Source organism: Panthera leo, chromosome C2 (genome assembly GCF_018350215.1).
Source record: "Panthera leo isolate Ple1 chromosome C2, P.leo_Ple1_pat1.1, whole genome shotgun sequence".
NCBI classification, from domain to species: domain Eukaryota; kingdom Metazoa; phylum Chordata; class Mammalia; order Carnivora; family Felidae; genus Panthera; species Panthera leo.
This window is the reverse complement of record NC_056687.1, coordinates 107,944,125-107,963,138: the sequence shown is the minus strand read 5'-3', so window position 1 is coordinate 107,963,138 and position 19,014 is coordinate 107,944,125. Positions and strand designations below refer to the sequence as shown.

General features: G+C 39.7%; 1 protein-coding gene and 1 long non-coding RNA gene across 2 annotated transcripts in view; one reads left to right on the top strand and one right to left on the bottom strand.

Moving 5' to 3' along the window:
• Nucleotides 1–11: 11 nt before the first annotated feature.
• LOC122229557 lies at nucleotides 12–4,088 on the bottom strand. Its single transcript, XR_006207051.1, has 3 exons — nucleotides 3,953–4,088; nucleotides 1,678–1,771; nucleotides 12–50 (listed from the first exon to the last, which is right to left on the bottom strand). It is a non-coding gene; the product is annotated as an uncharacterized LOC122229557 (long non-coding RNA).
• A 65-nt stretch (nucleotides 4,089–4,153) lies between these two features.
• Nucleotides 4,154–19,014, top strand: part of LOC122229556 (TCDD inducible poly(ADP-ribose) polymerase) — a 31,286-nt gene continuing 16,425 nt past the window's right edge. The window contains exons 1-2 of the mRNA XM_042954796.1: nucleotides 4,154–4,460; nucleotides 7,728–8,685. Of these exons, the coding sequence (XP_042810730.1) occupies nucleotides 7,769–8,685 (917 nt within the window). The 5' untranslated portion in view covers nucleotides 4,154–4,460; nucleotides 7,728–7,768. The remainder of the gene's footprint in view (nucleotides 4,461–7,727; nucleotides 8,686–19,014) is intronic.

Here is a 19,014-nt window from a genome sequence, read left to right as displayed (position 1 = left end):
CTGTTTCGGATTCTGTGTCTCCCTCACTCTGACTCTCCCTCATTCATTCTCTGTCTCAAAAATAAATAAACGTTAAAAAAATTTTTTTTTAAACCCACTTGACGTAAATAAATTTCAGCCCAAAACTTTTCTTGTTCTAGAATGCCAAGCGTGCAGCACCCCCTCAAAGGGAAGTTAGGTAAGTTCCAGGGGCTGACCCATTAATAACAACATCAAAACACAATTTTCAATAATAGATTGTATGTTTAAAAACAATAGTAATTCTTTTGTCTAGATAAGAAGTTTGACTTTTCTTTCACTTTGACTATATTAGATACATTCACATATGAATTTCATTTAAGTTAAATAATAAGTTGTCTTTATATACATAGTCAGAAAACATTATAGTCTGGACTTAGCACTCACAGATAAGGAATTGTCAGTCTGCCATTTATGCAAGTTGGTTGTGTTCATGTAATCTCAGTATAGCATTGCTAAGAGCTAAGACCTCTGTTTTCAAATCTCGAGTCTTTCACTGTGCTGAGTCACATTAGTCACTGTTTCCTTCTCAGTGTGGTAACCAGAAATGATTATCTTTCTACCATAAGGATGTTGGGGAATTAACTATTACTAATAATTGTGAAAACAGAAAGCAACAGATACTGTTACTTATACTTTATAGCATGTCTTATGTTAATAAAAATGGGAGGGAAAAAATGGGAGGTCTTGGGTCACCTGAAATTTCCAGTAAGTAGTCTTGGCTTTTACATGAATAAGTTGTTCATTGGAAGTGCTCTACTGAATTGATCAGCCATGCCAAGGCAAATCCAGTGGACACGGGTAACAGAATTAGCGACAAAAGGAATACACAGAAAGGAATTAGAACGTTTCAATCCTATAAATACATTTAAAAAGAATTAAATGTCTTAGGGCCATATATAGGGCCATATGTAAATAAAAAGTGTACACCTACCTATACCCTATATGTTGCATGTATAGGTTTCTTTTGTAGTTTTGAAGAATATTTGAGAGGAGCCACTTATTCATGTATGTTTACTTACGATATTTAATCCAGTGACTTGAATGTGGTAGATACTCAGTGAATAAATGATTTTTTTTAAAAAAGTGAATTGACAAGTTCTATGACAAGGACCCAGTAAAGTAAAACTTGTTATAGTTACAGAGTATTAAATGGCTATTTGTTCAAAAGATTGTGTTAACATGGAAAGCTATTTATAGTGTTAAAAATACGAAAATACAATAATAATGATAGAAAAAAAAACCTTTGAATAAAACAGACCACAGCAAGATGTTAAAATAGGACTTTAGAAGGTTCAACTATGAGTATTCTTGTCTCCTCTCTACTTTCTATATTTTATCTTTAATAAACCTATTTCTTAATTATACAATTTGGTATACCTGTGAAACTGGCAGGGAATGTTATAGGAGTTGATGTACTACTTTGTGACAGCTTATATTTCTGACATAAGGTCATGTTGCTATCTAATTGATAGAGCTTCCAAGCAAGAAGACTAGTTAGAAGCTAACTTATCATAGTTTATGTATTAGCTAAGAACATGTTTAGCTGCACATAACAGAAAACAGTCTAACCAAATTGGGGTTACAATGAGTTCAGGGGTAGCCAGTCTAGGACTGCTGCTGCAGCTTCAAGATAACATGAATGACTCAGATTCCTACCTTTCTGCTCCAGAATCCTTATCTTGGGGATCTCTTCTTTATATTTCCCACATCATGTTCACTTTCATTTTTGTCATGAGGCTCCATCTCCATCCTTACATTGTGTTATAGGAGAAAGAAGAAAAGAAGAAATGGAAGGGGTGTCTATATATGTTAAGGAAGAAGTGGTTTTCTAGAAATCTTCACCATGTGTCTAGAATTATATGCCATGGCCACTCATAAGAGTATGAAATCTAGGAAAATGAGTTTTTTGGCTAGCCACATTGCTAGCCCTCCCCCTTCCTCTAAAAAGTATCAGGCTCTTTCTGATAAGGAAGGGGCAATCATTAGTATCTGCTAACCCTCTTCTCATATAAGGAATATACTTATCCCCTCCCTAAGAGAAACAATCTCAAAGTTTCATCCAGTTACTGTAATGAGCTCACAGTCCAGGATCCAGAAGTTCCAATGATATGGAATACTCCCATTGTGTGGCTCTTCATGCTCTGGGAACCAACTTTTAAAAAAAAGTTATTTGCCTCGTACTCCTAATAAGTAACGGTGGATAGACAAGGTACAGGATGGTGGGGAAAATGGGAAACACACAGTGAACACTGGTACACAGAACATCACATGTCTTGTTAGGTAACCAGCAAGAAATCTATGCCCTTGGTCATTTAATCTGTCAGTTCCTGATTTTGTTCTGTAGGAGGACCTTCTTTATCCCATTATCTTCCAGGGATCACGTTTGGGGTGGACCTTGTGGAAAATACCTCTTCTGGAGTAGTAAACCTTTAACAGTCTGAGGAACCTAGATCCAAGAGTGGTGAGTCAAGAACCTGGTGCCATTTTTCTCTCTGGGGCGATTGATGTTCTGAAAGTAGTAGAGGCTGAGAACTAGCTAGAATTTTCAACTGCCTCAGGGGAAGTGGGTAGGGAATAGAAGGTGAAAGATTTGAGTTCAGGGCCTGAGGAAGAAAGACTTCAAATTGGTATTCCAAAGGGCTACACTCTGGAAGTAATGTTTAACTATTAATCCCTGGATTAAGGTGGTCTGTCCTTAATCTAAGTGACCCCACCCCCCCCAAATGAACCACACCTTCTCATATTCCTGGCCTCTTATGGGCCCCTCCTACACAGAGTCTGAGTTTGGTCATATGACTTGCTTTGGCCAATCACACATTAGTAAGCATGATGCAAAGACTTGCATTCTATTTCACCTATTAGCCTCTGAATTCTGTCCATACCAATCCTACCTTAGTTGAATGGCCATGACTTGATGCAATGTGAAATACGCCTGCAGGGGAGGTACTACCCTTAATCCATTCTTTGCTGGTGTGTCACCCAGTCTGGTATAGAATAGTTTAAGAAAGCTTGAAACAGTTACTTCTATTACTACTGCTGCTTAGCTCCTGTTTTCATAGGCTTTCATGTTTTGAAAGGTCATAGTTGACTTCTTTTTCAACCCAGAAAGTCTCCGAATTATGGAATTCAGTCAGTTTAGATCTCAGGCAGAGAGCACAGCTTTGCAAGCTGTGGTCCCTTCCCTCTGCCAGCTGTTGGGGATATAGCCATAATTAACTTTCAGGAAAAGAAAAGGGCCTTTCTCCTCCAATATGTAGGGATTACATGAATTGAACGTAGTGTTTCTTCCTCTACCACTGAAAGGCTGTTCGATATAGGAAGAGGCTTACCATCCAAGCCATTTTACGGTCCAGAAACTATAGCAAAGTCACATGCAATGTATATACTAAAGATGAGTGTATGGTACTCTGCAAGTTCCACGAAGACAGGCATGGCGTCTGAGCTGATCAAGGTTGTATGTAGCCTAATCCTAGTTACACACACAATAGACACTGAGCAAACATTTGCTGAATGAATCAATTATTCACTACGGTGTTTAAGGGCTTTCAAGCACATACACTCGCTCTTACTGTCAAAACCCCAAAGGTAGGTTTCCCTTCTGTTACGCTGCCTACGTTTCCCGTGAAACGGAGGAGTGCCCACGACCGACCGCGTCGGGTAGGCTACTGGCCGGGGTGCGCTGCTGGGCCGGGCCGTCAAGTATGCGGAGGGCGACCCCGTCTGGCCACAGTGGCAGTAGCAGCCGTTTGTCTCCTCTTGGGGTCCAGCGGCGTCAAGGGCAGGAGGCGTCTTACGAGGCAAATAAAGCCTACTGTACAGAAACCGCTCGTTTCGTTTCACATCCTCTCGGGTGCTCGGGTTTCCTCGGAACACCGTGACCTTTCACGTGTCTGCAGTCAGGTAGAGCCTACCTCACGGGGCGCACACTTACCCTCTTCACAGCCGTGCGCGCTCTCCAGCCCGCGCGTGGATCTGGACCCTCGGGGACCCAGCTGGCCGCGGAAGGACACGCCCCCTCGCGGGAGCACGCGGCCGCCGCAGGCACCCCTCGCGCGCCTCCCTGCCAGAGAGCGCGCACGCGCACGCGGGGCGGGCCTCCTTCCCGGCACCCACTGAGCGCCCGGCCCTCTCACCCCACCCCTCTCCCCCGCTGCCCAGGCTCCGCCTCCGCTACGGGGCAGCAGAGAGGAGGCGACCGGAAGCCACTTTAAAGCAGAGCTCGGGGTGACAGGCGAGCGAGCTGGATCGGGAGTGCGGTTGCGGCTTTCTGCACTCCCGGTGGCGGAATGGCCAGTGCGCTGCTTGTCGCGTCTCCGGCCTGCGACCCTTAGACGCCTAAGCCTGCCCTGCGCGCCGATCCTCCCGCGCGGACACTGCCGGCGAGCCGGCAGTGAGGCGACTCGGCTCCTGCGGTCCGTTCTCTCAGGCAGCGCGATCAGGTAAAGGGCTCCGGGTGGGCTCTGAGGAGCCGACGAGAAACCTTAGCTGGGATGGTGGGCGAGGACGGGGGTCTCCGGGTTCGCAGCCTCTCACGGATTTAGGGGTGATTGATGTTTAGACTGTGCCTTTTTCTACCAAATTCACTCGGATCCCGTCAGTACCGGGATGGGATTGGTGTACACTTCTTAATCACTTACGGCCTCGGGCAGGTGTATAAATCTGAGGAAGACATTGAAGGGTTTAGTCAGGGTCGCCGGCGTCTCCCCAGTCCCACTTGGTCTGGGTGGGCGCGGGGGCACGTCTATGCGGCCTCCCCCGCCGGGCGGACCCCGAGCGCTCTGAGGCGAAGTGAGGAGAAGCACTTCGCAGATTGAGGGGCAGGGCACGGCAGCTGTGGGGAGCCTTTCGGCAGACCCGCGTTCCGGCGGCAGCCCAGAAGTTTGCAGGCAGTTTTCAGATCAACTTTGAAGGCACAGGAGTCCTCGCCTTCCTCCCCGCCACCTCGAGTAGCGCCGACCGCCTTCCCCCCACCCGCGCTTCTCGGCTCATTTCTGCGAGCCTCTGAGACTCGCAGGACGATCCTCGCAGGAAGGTCGGTTGAGGAGGCGAGCAAGCAATTAAGTGTGGACGGCGCCCTGAGGGGCTTCTGGGATGGGGGGAAGCCTGGGCGGGGGTCGCTGGTTGGGACGAGGCTGCGGGGAGGTTTTGGGGGCGCTCCGGAGCCTGCCGCGGGGAAGGCGAGGGTGCGATGCTCCGGAACGCCGGGAATTGGCCGAGCCGGGCGGCGCCTCGGTCGCGCTGTGCGGAGTTGGCGCGGCCCCGGGGGCGGCGCTGCGGAAACCGCCGCGGCCGGCAGGAGGCGTCTCTCGGACCCGGGCTCGGCGTCCGGGTGTCGCGCAGGGGCTGCGCGGGGGAAGAGTCCTGAGTTTGCAGCGGGCTGTTTCGGTGCCCTGCGCCGGGGGCCGGGAGTGAGATCACGAGGTGAGGGGTGGAGCGGTAGGTCGCCTGCAGCGGGGGGACCGGAGGAAGTGTCCTTCCAATCTTTATTTTTCTGTTATGCAAACTAATTGAGGAACTGGGTTCTAGTGACTTCCCCACTCCAGCCACTTCAGTTCTCCGCCTCTTCCTCAGTTTTATTTCCCAGTTTGACGGAGGGCAATAACAGGAAAAGTTACCGTGTGTGTGTGTACACCTCTATAAATAAAATTGGTTCAGTGTCTGTTTTGCCTTGGGTGGATGTGGTAGGAGTGGCGTGTGTGTGTGTGTGTGTGTGTGTGTGTGTGTGTGTGTGTGTGTGCACGCGCGCGTGTCTGTGTGCGCGCGCGCGCACGCACGCGAGGGGAAGGCACAGGCGGGTTTAGTGGGGTGGAGAGGGAATACCACAATCTGTGCCAATTGTGCCTTGAGGCAAGAGCACCGAGTGATGAATAATAACGCCTGGCTTGGCGGCTTTCCAGTTGATTTATGTCTTATGTCAAGTCCCTCCTTCCCTAACAATGCCAGCTCACACCGAACTCTTTTTCTGCCTTTTCCTTTTGTACTTACCGTGTGCCCTAACACCTGGCTCTATACAGTTGAACGCTAAAAAACAGGTTGGAACTTTCCGGGTCCACCTATATGTGGATTTTGTGTACTACTGTAAATGTGTTTTCTCTTCTTTGTGATTTTCTCCACCTTTCCTGTAGCTTACTTTGTTGTGAGAATACAGTACAATACCACATGTAACACAAAATTTGTGTTAATCGGCTGTTTATTATTGGTTAACGGTAGGCTGCTAGTAGTTAAGTTCGGGACTCAAAAAGTTATGGATGGATTTTTCCAGGGGTGGGTTCCATGAACAGCCTCTTCCTCCCACCCACCTTGTTCAAGGGTTAGCTGTACTGTGCTTTCTTTGAGTTTGATCATTATGAACTTTTCATACATAGATTTATGAATGTTTCCAGTTAGATCTTTAATATTCATTTTTCTGGGGACTCAGTTTTATAATTTTGTTATTGTTGACCTATAAAGGCTAACAGAACTAGATTTTTAACAGGTGCTTTTTCTTCAGTTAAAAAATATTATGGAGCACCTGTGTGCATTGTGCTAGGCATAGTACTGGTCACCTGGGATGACTATTTGATGAAGCCACGGACCCTTGCATCAATGATCTCTTTTTCTTTTAGTCTGTTGGCTGAGAGAGAGAGAGAGAGAGAGAGAGAGAGAGAGATTAATTGCTTATAACCAGCTTTTTTCCACCTCCTACAGTGCTAAGGAGGAGACGATGATATTTGTCATTTTACAGAGTTTTCTTTGCTTTTGACTTTAAGTTCTAGTTTTTTTCAAGGGGTCTGATTCTTTGAAGAGAGCACCTTTTTGGTTTGAGTAGCTCATTAGGAAGCTGATATTTGGTGTGTGTGTTTTATATTCTTGCATTATTTTTCTATAATATGGCTTCATTTGCTTTAATAGATAAAGTCATATATGTGTCATTTCTGAAGACAAGGACAAGGAAGCCCTTTTGCAATTAAGAAGTTGTTTGGTCTCTAAAACAGCCTATAGTGGTTGCTGCTAATGTAGCTTCTGTTGCTAAACAAGCAACTGGTATTCCTTCTCCAATAGTGGTAATGTTTTGGGGATTGTAAAAGTAGACCTTTAACATTCTTCAGGAATATATTCGAATTTAGAAGTGCTTCAACATGCTCCTGGCTTTCTCCCACATAATATTTCCATTGAGAGCCCCTGTTTCCTGGGTAGATCCTCATGCTTTAAATTCACTCACTATTTAACTTTGAAGTTAATCTTTAATTTGGTGAACTTTTTTTTTTTTTTTTTTTTTTACAAAGAAACCGTTTTGTCACCTCGTGAGATAGGTGATAAACAACTGTGAAGAGAACCACAAACCAGAGAAGTTGTGGTTTCCCTGCTGTCATCAGTTAGCCACACTTATTTCTACACCTCACCCCCCAACCCCACCCTAGACTTACAGTAAAAACTGATACTCCAGCAGAATTACCAATCATATATTGTCCACAAATAAATGTCAAGAGTCTATTGGAAGATAGTATCTCTTTACCTTTACCTGCTATGGGCTTTTGAATAGCCTTGGCTGCTTTGGAACCTTAATTTCTCATTAAAATTTAAAATTGACCCATAAAGATGAAATATGGTATAAGAGGAGTGACTTCAGGGACTTAGTCACAGACTAAAACAAAACATTTTGATGAATGAATGGGATCCAGTTGTTGTCAGCTTGCAAATGATCATCTTCTTTCCTTTCCTGGTAGGATTTTTAGACTCTGAGGAGCAATTGGAGCTCATCCACACCATGGAAATGGAAACCACCGAACCTGAGCCAGACTGTGTAGTGCAGCCTCCCTCTCCTCCTGATGACTTTTCATGCCAAATGAGACTCTCTGAGAAGATCACTCCATTGAAGACTTGTTTTAAGAAAAAGGAACAGAAGAGATTGGGAACCGGAACCCTGAGGTCTTTGAGGCCAATTTTAAATACTTTGCTAGAATCTGGCTCACTTGATGGCGTTTTTAGATCTAGAAACCAGAGTGCAGATGAGAGCAGCTTACATGAACCTATTGTGAAAAAACCCCTGGAAATCAATCCATCATGTGCACCAGCGGAAAACAGTATGTCTGTCCTGATTCCTGATGGCACAAATGTTGGGGGCCAAATACCAGAAGCTCATCCTTCCACTGATACTCCAGAACAAGTGGTTCCAATCCAGGATCACAGCTTTCCACCGGAAGCTATCAGTGGGACGGTGGCAGATTCTACAGCAGGGCACTTCCAGACTGACCTTTTGCACCCTGTTTCAAGTGATGTTCCTACTAGTCCTGACTGCATAGACAAAGTCATGGATTACATTCCAGGGGTTTTCCAAGACAACAATTTTACAATCCAGTACATTTTGGACACCAGTGATAAGTTGAGTACCGAGCTTTTTCAGGACAAAAGTGAAGAGGCTTCCCTTGACCTTGTGTTTGAGCTGGTGAACCAGCTACAGTACCACACTCACCAAGAGAATGGAATTGAAATTTGCATGGACTTTTTGCAAGGCACTTGTATTTATGGCAGGGATTGTTTGAAGCACCACACGGTCTTGCCATATCATTGGCAGATCAAGAGGACAACTACTCAAAAGTGGCAGAGTGTATCCACTGATTCCCAGGAACACTTGGAAAGATTTTACTGTAACCCAGAGAATGATAGAATGAGAATGAAGTATGGGTATGTATTTATAACTACTTTAAAACTATTGTTAAGTCCTATAGAGAAGGTCAAGAGGCTAAATGCTTATTAGTAGGGTAGTTTCTTTCAGTAGTAACCTAACAGGTTTTATTCTTTTCTTTACTGTTAACTCTTTCGGCTGTATGCTAACCTGGTTTTTCATGTTGGTTTAATGCAGAGTATTCACCTAACCAGATTATGAAGTTTTATGACTTGAACAATCCATATGTCACTCTGTACAGTATGTGTGTGCCAGAGAAGTTGCATATACATTGAATGTTGTAAATCAGATACTGTTTTAATCACACAAAAGAGCTTGCTTTTGAAAGAAAATCCAAGGTTAATCTTACTGTAGCACAAATAATGAATACCAAATTTATTTAATTTTAAAGTTTTGCATGTTGAGTAGCTGCTAGTTTTTTAAAGGAAAATACTATCATTTGGAGATATCTGTGTCCCTCTTTCCATTTTGAATGGTATGGTTTTTCTGTGAGCTTCTTCCCAAACTTCTGAATCATGCCCAAACATTAATTTTTTTTTTCTTTTTTAAGTTTCCTTAAGTCTTTCTACCTTTAAGTTTATTATTCTGTTTACCTTGTAGAGAAAATTGTTCTACAATTCAGGCTGTTTTCTTAGACCTGAGCAGTGAGTTGAAGGGAAATTTTATGTAAATAGATATGTTGATTTACAGGGAAATTTTATGTTAATAGATATGTTGATTTATCATTTACATAAAAAACAGTTATCCTCAAGTTTTGTATGCAAGACATGTATGTAAATAATTCAGTTCTTTTAGTGCAAATTCACTGATAGGGACCTGAAATTTCCACATCTGAATTCTTACTTAATTGAGTATAAATTGAAAGAAATGGTAGTTGCCATGTGTGAAGTTGCTAGTGTAAAAATGGCTGTGTAGTAAGCCTTAATCTTTACATTTCAAATTTGTTTCTCCTGTAGTCTAGGAGTTAAAGTATGTGATGTTACTAGCTATTTGTCTATGACCAAGAGAAAGGATTAAAATTCTATGAGGGGAGAAGAACACATCTGTCCATGCTACCTGACTTGGGAGACAATGAGGGCAACCTGACAGCTTCACAGATAATGAATGGCCTGATACAGTACTGAGAGGCATGACCCATAGAAAGGAAAAATATGCTGAGAATCCTAACCCACAAGTCTGAGAGAAAACTTTCTTAAGAGTCATCTTTGTTCACAGATAAGTTGGGTTACACTAACCCAAGTGTCTGGAGAGCCAGCAATCAAATGGTGTCGGTAAACGTTTCCAAGTTGTCTAATTTTGTTAGTCTTGATGTTAACCTTCTGTGTTCTAACATAGTGCCAGGGCATTGTTGGTATTGTAGAAACCAGGTTTTTTGTTTTGTTTTGTTTTTTAATTTGTTCCCTTTTAGTATTAGGTAAGTGGTTTTCTTTTGATATTGCATTATGTAAGTTGTATAGTACACAGATCTGTGTGTCTTTTTAGCAACTTAATTATCATGAGACTAGAACTTTGCATCATTTGTTTCAAAAGGGATGCATGGGATAAAATGAGAAACAATATAAGGCCCAAGTTTAAGGCATTGTTATATAGAAGCCCCTTGGGATAAAAGTAAGATAATACTAAGAATGTAGCTTTCCTGATCAGGAAAATCAAGATGTTATCAAGACAATACATTTATTAATACTAGGTTTTCAAGATTCTATCTTGCTTGGGTAGCAAAATTCTTAGATCCTGCAATAAAGCTAAGTACATTTAACTTTCTTTTTTTTTTTTTTTTTAAGCCAGCATTGGAAGAGAGAAAAATGTTTTCCATTTTATCTTAAAAATCTTTTTTTAATAAGGTATTGTCCAAAATCTCTGTTGCCCATGAGCTAGCAATTCTAATTGGTATGTCAAGGGTAATTAATTTTACATATTCTCAAAGCCACTGTAATCCTTCCATCTCCAGATTGCAAAACTGCAGAACAGTGGCCTCCCACTTCACTCTTATGAAGCAAATTTCCAGTCTGCTGAGTACTTCAGCATCTTGGTACATTAAGTTTCTATCTGTTTGAATTGGTCAGGAAGAAACTAGCAGGACTCTTGTCCAACGCATTACATTCTGTTACCATGAGCAAAGCAAGACAGGTATTTTGATCTCAGAAAATCCAAGAACTCTCTTAGATCAGGTATTTTATTCTCTGGTAAAATTACTTGGCTGAAAAATTAGATAAAGCTATAGGCCTATAGGCATACAGTGTTGGATAATTTACAAAGTAGTTGCAGTGAGTGCTTGATTTCCAAGTCTTTTTTAATGAAGTAAACTAATATTTATTTGACACTTAAGAGCAAAAGTGTCAGTGAATTATTGTAATTACTAATTCTGCTGCTGCATTGTTAATGGTAGTAAGTGGTCCTGCTCTGCTAAAAATAGCAAAAAAGTATTAACAGTTAATTACTAGTAAAGTGAAGTTCTCCATAGACAACAGTAAGAAATATAAGATTGTAGATAGCTAAGTGTCAAAAATTAGGCTTTTGGGAAGTTGACCTGTGGTCATTGCAACCTGGTTTTCCTTGTATTCCGAAGCGATGTTGTGTTTCCTGGCAACAAGATGCAGATAACGGCATGTTGAGCCTTGCTGAGAGATTCACAAACAAGCTGGAGCAGCCCAGGTTCACATGGTTACCACATTATTTGGCTAAAGCTATTAATCTCTGTGGTCAGGCCTGTAAAGCTGGTCTATCTGTACAGATTGCACATAACCAGGAAGTGTGTGTTCAGCTGTGTATATGTCCAAGTCTGGCCTAGCAGTCTTCGGATGCAGAAACAATGAATGGCAGTTGTTTTTCCCACTTATTTTCAGCAGTTTATACGACTTGGTAGATCATTATTATATGCTATATCCGTGAGATACTTCATTGTATGTATGGAACTTGGGAAGAGTTCATAGTTCTGGGTCTCTAGCAGAGATAAAAGTTCGTAGTCTCAAAACTGCAGATGAAATTCTTTGTTTTGCAAATGGATTGGATTTAACATCTAATTTAATCCAAATTAGATGTACAGTATTTATTTTATTCTCAAGAATGAAATTGGAAAGGAAGTTGAGCCAGATAAGTTCACAGGTCTCTTCCAACTCTTTAGTCAAGATGTCTAGATGCTAAAAATGTTTTAAAAAGAGGATTTCAATAGTAAATGCTTACTTGGTTTATTATAGTGAAATTATTTTAATTATTCTTTTCGAGTTTTGTCTTTATCCCAAATTATGATACAATCCCACTTCGCTTTTTCACTCTGCTTTTATATATCTCTAGATGTTTATTGCTGACATCAACTGAAAGTAGTTGTATGTATGAACTCCCCATATTTAGATGCCAAGGCTTCTTTTGTACACGGGATGGGCTTTGGAGAATTTCCAGATTCCAAATACACAGTTAAGAAAACAACATTGAATGTTGTGTTTTAGATTAAGAAAACATAGTCTCTGACAGCTTAGGCACTCATCCTTAGTAGAAAATGATACTAAATGGCAGGACTAAGCAATTTTGAAAGAGCTTTACAAACTGTGTGGAATACTGTTGTGGATAATTGAAATTGTGGAGGATGTGCAAATCTCCCTTTAGCAACTGAGATCACCATTGTTTTTCATTTTACATTCATTTTAAAGTGTGCCAGAATACAGAATAGTCTTCCAGTTATTATCACCCATAAAGAAAAGGCACTCTGCAGAATATATTTTGGAGGTAATCTGTACATGAAAATATGACCAGTGATTATTTCGAATTCTGAATTTCCTGAAAGGGGGAGGGTGAAGAAGAAAATTGCAAACCCTGACTCCATGGCTAATTTTTCTCAGAGGCCAATGTTGTTTTCTCCTCTTTTGGAATTAAGGCTTATTGATATGAGAGGGAGTTTTACTAGTTATGGTTTAAGCATAGAGTGTTGTTATAGCCTTAGTTTTGAGTGATTGTGATTGCTCTTAGGAGTTTTTTGTTTTTCTTTAATCTGGCCAAGGGACAATACCATTAGATGATTTCACAGGAACTCTGTGAAAGAAGACAGAGAGGACTGCATATTAATGATAATCGAGAGCATATGCTCCTATTTTTTATTTGACTTGAAGAGTGCGTTATCTAAAGTAGAGCAAGCTCCTGACTGAACTATACTAGAATAGTTAATTTAGCCAAGTTAGCTCTGGCCTGCACAGCTGTGATGATATAGGAACTAACTCATTATGTGTTATTGATAACACTGGAGAGAGGAGAACAGCTGAAACTTACTATGCCTTGTGACTTTTTGGTATTTCTTGAATATACACAGCTGGATGAGTTTGAATTTATTTTAAAAATTCCTGCCTAAGAGAAAGAGAGAGCTCCATAAGCAAGAACTGTGTTTGAAGTGACTTTCAAAATGTGTGCCTTCTGCTTTAGGATAAAGCAATCCAATGAATTATTTTTTGTACCTCTTTATGCTCTATTTACATATGAAATAAAACTAATTGGCTTCTGTCTATACTAATCCAGAGGAGTTACTGGGTCTGTGTAGAGCTATCATGGGAATCAATAGCAATCATCCATTTATTTCCTTTCTGTTTTTTTGTCAATAAGCAGATTAGACTTTTTGAAGCAGCTGTCACCTGGCTGCAGGTTGGGGTCAGTCTGTTTCTGAAGTATTAATGGTAATGAAAATGAACCTTGCTAAAGCCAAAGATGTATAACTTTTAAATCAGACAGTTGAAGAAAATAGCTTATAAGGTTATCTGGCATGATACAGTATGCATTTTCTTACATTGACTCTAAAGCTTTTATTTTTTATTATAAATAAGTGGGAAACAATAATGGTCCATTCAACATTTAAGACTTCATTCTGCATATGTGGACATGAAAAAGCTGCAATTTGATGAAGTCTGCTATGTTCCTGTATCTCTTTCTTACTTTTACACTAGAATTTCTGGATTCTGGATTTGCATTCTACTATGAAGCAAGTAAATTCATAAATTTTGTCTGTGCATCTCTGTTCTAAGTGACCCTTAGTTTTATATTAGGCTTGGGGGCTCTTTCTAAAGGGTGAAACAGTATGGAGCCCGTACAAAACTTGGCTACACAAGAGATGCTACTAAAATCCAGCCATTTGACATTATGACTGTTTTCCTATGACCTCTTTTATTTCTTATCCTTTGATTTGAGACCACCAGATTCCGCATACTTTATCTGATTGTAATAATTTTGATCACACTTAAGTTAGTACCTGATGTCCTCTTGATCTAGATTGGCAACCCTTAATAATTACTGGTGTCCTGTTTGAGAGTTGCACTTGCCTTTTTTGTGGAAGGAAAACTTAAGTACGTGTGTATATTTTTACAAAGGAAAAAACATACTTGGAGCTATAAGATGATTTTTGATTATTCTGGCACAACTTTATAAGGCTGGTTCTGGTAATTGGATACTGTTAAGTTTTGCAAGAAATTCCCTTCATAAAAGCAGCTGGATTTCTCTTTTAAAATATATCTGGGAGTTTTAAACTAAAGTGAAGTGAACATGAGTGATTTTGTATCTTTGGAAGACACAAGAGTGCTGAGGGTTGAGCCATGTTCTGTTTCATTCTGGGTTTGAAATTTTTAGGTAATAGCTTAAGATCTTGGGTTGAACTGAACTTTGTGACACCATAAACACAAACTGTATAAAGGAATAAAATACTTAAGTTCTAAAGTTCACCATTTCTAGGAGCAAACAAGTACCTTTTAGGTATGAGGAACTTTTTTAACAAAATCAGATGTATTATATTTATAGGTTATCTATGGTATTGCTTTCTAGAGTCTAGGAATTATTATGCACAGACTTGCCTCTATTTAAAATCCCTGTAAGTTAAAAAAAAAAATTAAGAAAAAAAAGGGGTCACCTGGGTGGCTCAGTCTGTTAAGCCACTGACTGCTGCTGACTTAGGCTCAGGTCATAATCTCACAGTTCATGAGTTCGAGCCTCGCATTGGGCTCTGTGATGGCAGCTCAGAGCCTGGAGCCTGCTTTGGGTTCTGTGTGTCCCTCTCTCTCTCTCTGCTACTCCCCTGCTCGTGCTCTGTCTCTCTCTTTCTCTGTCTGTCTCTCAAAATTAAACATTAAAAAAATATCCCTGCAAGTGTTAAACCTCATCCAGCCCAGTCCCTGATACATGAACTAAAAGCCTTCAAATTCTAATATAAATTCCTTGTTAATAGGAGAATTTAAAATGGCAATGGGTAAGTTCTGAAATACATCCTGAAGTCTGGCAGGGGGAAAAAAAAGGATTTTATGTAAAATAAATTCCATTCAACTTGGTAGTTTATAAATAAGGTTTATATTTGATTTGTGCAGAATTACAATATAGCAGTCTTGTGCTAACTATAACCAATTCTGTGATCACTAAGTTAAATTTTAGAAGTTGATGATACTAATACTTTTAATTGTGAAACTTAAAATTTTCCTTGCTGACCTAACCTATTGCTAACCTAACCTGTTGCTAAGACAAGCGTAGAAGGGAGTTAACTAAGCATTCCTATTTGCTGTGTCCACACAACGAAATGTGTCTGTCTCCTTGATCTTTCTCTCTCCTATGTGCTGTTTACTTACTGGCAACACCCACTTGGCCAGTAAAGAACCTTTGCATGGTCATCACGATGAAAGGGTAAGCTCTTATGACAGTGAGAATGCTAATGACTGTTCCCTTTCACATTCTACAGAAACCAGTGATTTGCCAGTATGTGTGCCACAAAATGTGTCAGGAGTGTATTAGAATCTCCCATGACTAAGTTATTTGAGAAAGAGTTCAGGAAATTTGTATTCTTTATGCAAATGGATGTCCTTTATTTGGGCACTATTGCTTCTGGGCAAAAGGAAGGGTTTGTGAATAGTCTTACTTGAACATAGCACTTCTCTTATGACTGGAAAATATGTTTGGGCCATACTTACAGGAATTTCTCTTTGTTACGTTACCTTCTTTCCTTTTTGGATTAAGAGATTTTTAAACTGCCTCTTCTCATTTGACATATAGCCATAGAGTTTAGGTGACCTTCTTTGCTTGAAATTTTTACCAGCACTGAATAGTCAGGGCAAGAACGGCAGCGGTAGGGGCCCAAGGGTGATTTTGCTTGTAGTAGTGTGTGTGCTTTCAGAATCTTGCCTGCACCCTGTGATCTTCACAGCTCCTGCAGCTGATCAGGGCGTGGAGAGGGCAAATGGTACAAAATACTCTAAATATTTCCTGTTGCGGTTGGTTTTTGGTTTCTGACTGTCACCTGGCTTCGCTCTTTCACTTCCAGGCATTGAGAGAATAAAAATAAATGCAGCAGAAATACTAGATTTGCTTTCTGAGGTAATAAAAGAAAGACCTCCTTGAATGGGGGTAGAATATGTGAAACAGAAGGAACTTTGTTTGCTTACTTTCTGATGTTTCGATTGTCCAAATGCTGCCACACATCAGAAAATAATTTAGGCTGTCTATTGATAAAATTGAATCTATCAGAGAAGCTTGGTTTTGTAGAATCCCTCTCCCCTCGAAAGAGTTACTGATTAAAGATCCTTTTGAAAGGTTTTGTGATCATAGTTTATGAAACTTAGATAATTAAAAAAGTATCTCTTAATATGTTTTCTGTAAGGAGTCTTTTGTTTTCCCCCCTTTGAGAAATTTGCTTTAAAAAACTCAGGAAGTGATGAATTCTCTATATGGTTAGTTTGCATACATTCAAATCTCTAGTCTTGAGACCTCTCATAATAAGCCATCAAAGTGTATATTTTTAATTTGCTCATTTATCAGTTAATCTGCACTAACCAGGCAAAAATACAAGGCTAAATTGAGAAAATTCTGAATAAAAACCTTTTTTAAAGGAATTTGTAATTTTAAAAGTCAATCTATAAATAAATTAAGCTAATAGATTGTATCTTACTGGTGGTTATTAGAGGATATATTTTATAATTTTTATAATTATTTCATTTACGTGTAAATGAGTTCTGAATTGTTTGAGGTTATTTGAAAGTAATTTTTAAAACAATTTTAGCACTTACATACAGTTGATTTTGTAATTAAGTAGAAAAGTTATATAAACAAATATATTTCAGCCCTCTTTCAATGCTGTCAAATTCTATATCCATAAAATTAATCAGTATTGTGCCTTGAGTACATGGCAAACAATTTTTATTGTCTACTTTGAGGTAAGATAGAAACTTCACAGTTTTAAAAATATTTCACTTAACAAATGGGATATTTACTCCTCTTCATTAAAAGCCGTAACTTCATAATTTAAGGCAGTGTAAGATATGATACACATTAAAAAAAAAAAAAGTCTGTTATATGCTGTCTATCCCAGCTGTTCTTATAGAAATTAAGTTTCATTTCCTCTTCAGCCCATGGTTGACAAGTATGTCTCACTTAAGTTACCTTCTAGGAGCCTCAGGACATGTGACTGAACTTGGATAAAAGTTAAGGCTGTATGACATTTCTGATGTCTTCAGAGTGCAAAATTTAATCCCATGCCTCTGTAAATAGATAGCAGTGAGATCTTCTGATCTCATAAGTGTAATTTTATTTATGAAAGATTTTAGGCTTATCCACGTCTTATTAGAAAGTTCTTTTGTGTTCTTTCCTTTGATCTAGTAGTTTTGTAATAAAAACAAGCAAAAAACTTAATTTAATTTAGTAAGGTCTTTTCCTCAAGTGAATATTGTAATTTGCTTTTAGTGGTTGCATAGGGCACAGGGGTGTATGGTACTTTTTAAAGGTTTAGGAAACACTTAGGTGTACTCAAATGTGTCTTAGTACGAAGGTTTTTGAGAATAAACTGTGTTATGTGTTTGTTTAGTTACCCACCTACTTTTGGAGAATACAGAATTCCGAAAGCTTAAAAATAGTATTCTTTCATGTAGGAAATCTACCTGCCTTCCTTTTTTCTCCTCTTATTTATCCTCTCATTATTTCAGTGTGTTCATTCTAGAATGACTTTAAGACCATAGGTAGATGTCTAACAATTTGTAAATCAGACATGGGGTTTAAGCACACAGATCAGAGTGATTCTAGACAGCATCCATTCACTAATTTTGTGCCATCTCATTCACCTGCTTCCAAGATATCTCAGGAGGTAACAAGGGAGCAGCACATACAGTCAGGATTTTGCTTTACAATGATCACCTTTTTAAAAATTGATTCCCAGAAACTCATTGTGAATCATCTTAAAGTGAGGATATTTTTACCCAAAAATCATTTGAAGTACTTAGAACCATAAGATAAATCCATGACCCAAGTTTGATGTTAATTGTTCTACGGAGTGAGCTAAGCCTCAGCAATCCTGTCTTGATGAGGTGAGGGTCTCCTTGGAAGTGGATAGATTGAATTGTCAACATTTGATTCTTAGCCTGCCCATAACTACTGAGGGTCGTATGCATCATAATATAAACTTCCAATTTTGATTTGTAGATATGTCTGTGCCTGTAGCTACTCCTGGATATAAAGGGGGAAAATCCAGTTGTTACCAAGACCCATGTTATAGTGTAGAAGTTAAGTATAGAATTCTAACCTCTGGTAAATATTGAAAGATGTTGGTATGTATGTAAGAATTTATAGATAATTTTTATTGCCTCAGTAACTCTGTATTATTTATTTGAGTCAGTGTTGGCAAAAATCTTAATTAGTAACAGAACAAATGATGGTTTACTATGTTTCCGAAGCATAAAGTTAGAATGCATAGTCCTCTGAAGTTTAATAACTACACCACTATCACATAATATGTTGGTATTATATATGCCATGGCTTTGATTCTCATCACCTTGTAACATTTGAAGGGATATGCAAGCTTCTAAATATTCCAGCATTGCTAAATGAGTCCTGGAAACATCAAAGCCAGGTATCAAAAGCCAGCTATATTTTGTGTGTCTGTGAAATTTCTTCAGCAGCAACAAACATGTCGCATCTATCATGCCTGTCTCAAGTCTGTAGCAGAAGACTACATCATAGTAATAAAATTATTAGAGGACCTATTAAGTGTGTCTAGTTAACTGATTAGGGCAAGTGTTAGTTTGGGATCATAGGTTTATCCTTGTAGAAACCAGTTAATGCTTAGAGGATAGAAGCCAAATTTTGGAAATCTAACCCATGTGATTAAAACTGTACTGAGTAGGCCCAGAAAACTCATTTTTAATTGACCTTTACTAAAATCTGAGTTCTATATTTTATTTGCATCATCTTCCCACTTAAATGTGTTCTACCTCCTGCAATTCCTGTCTCATGTAATGGCACCTTATCCAGTCGTCTAGATCAGAAACTTGGGACACATCCTAGACTCTACGTTCCCTTCAGCCTCACATGTAATCTTATTTTATGTAGTTAGA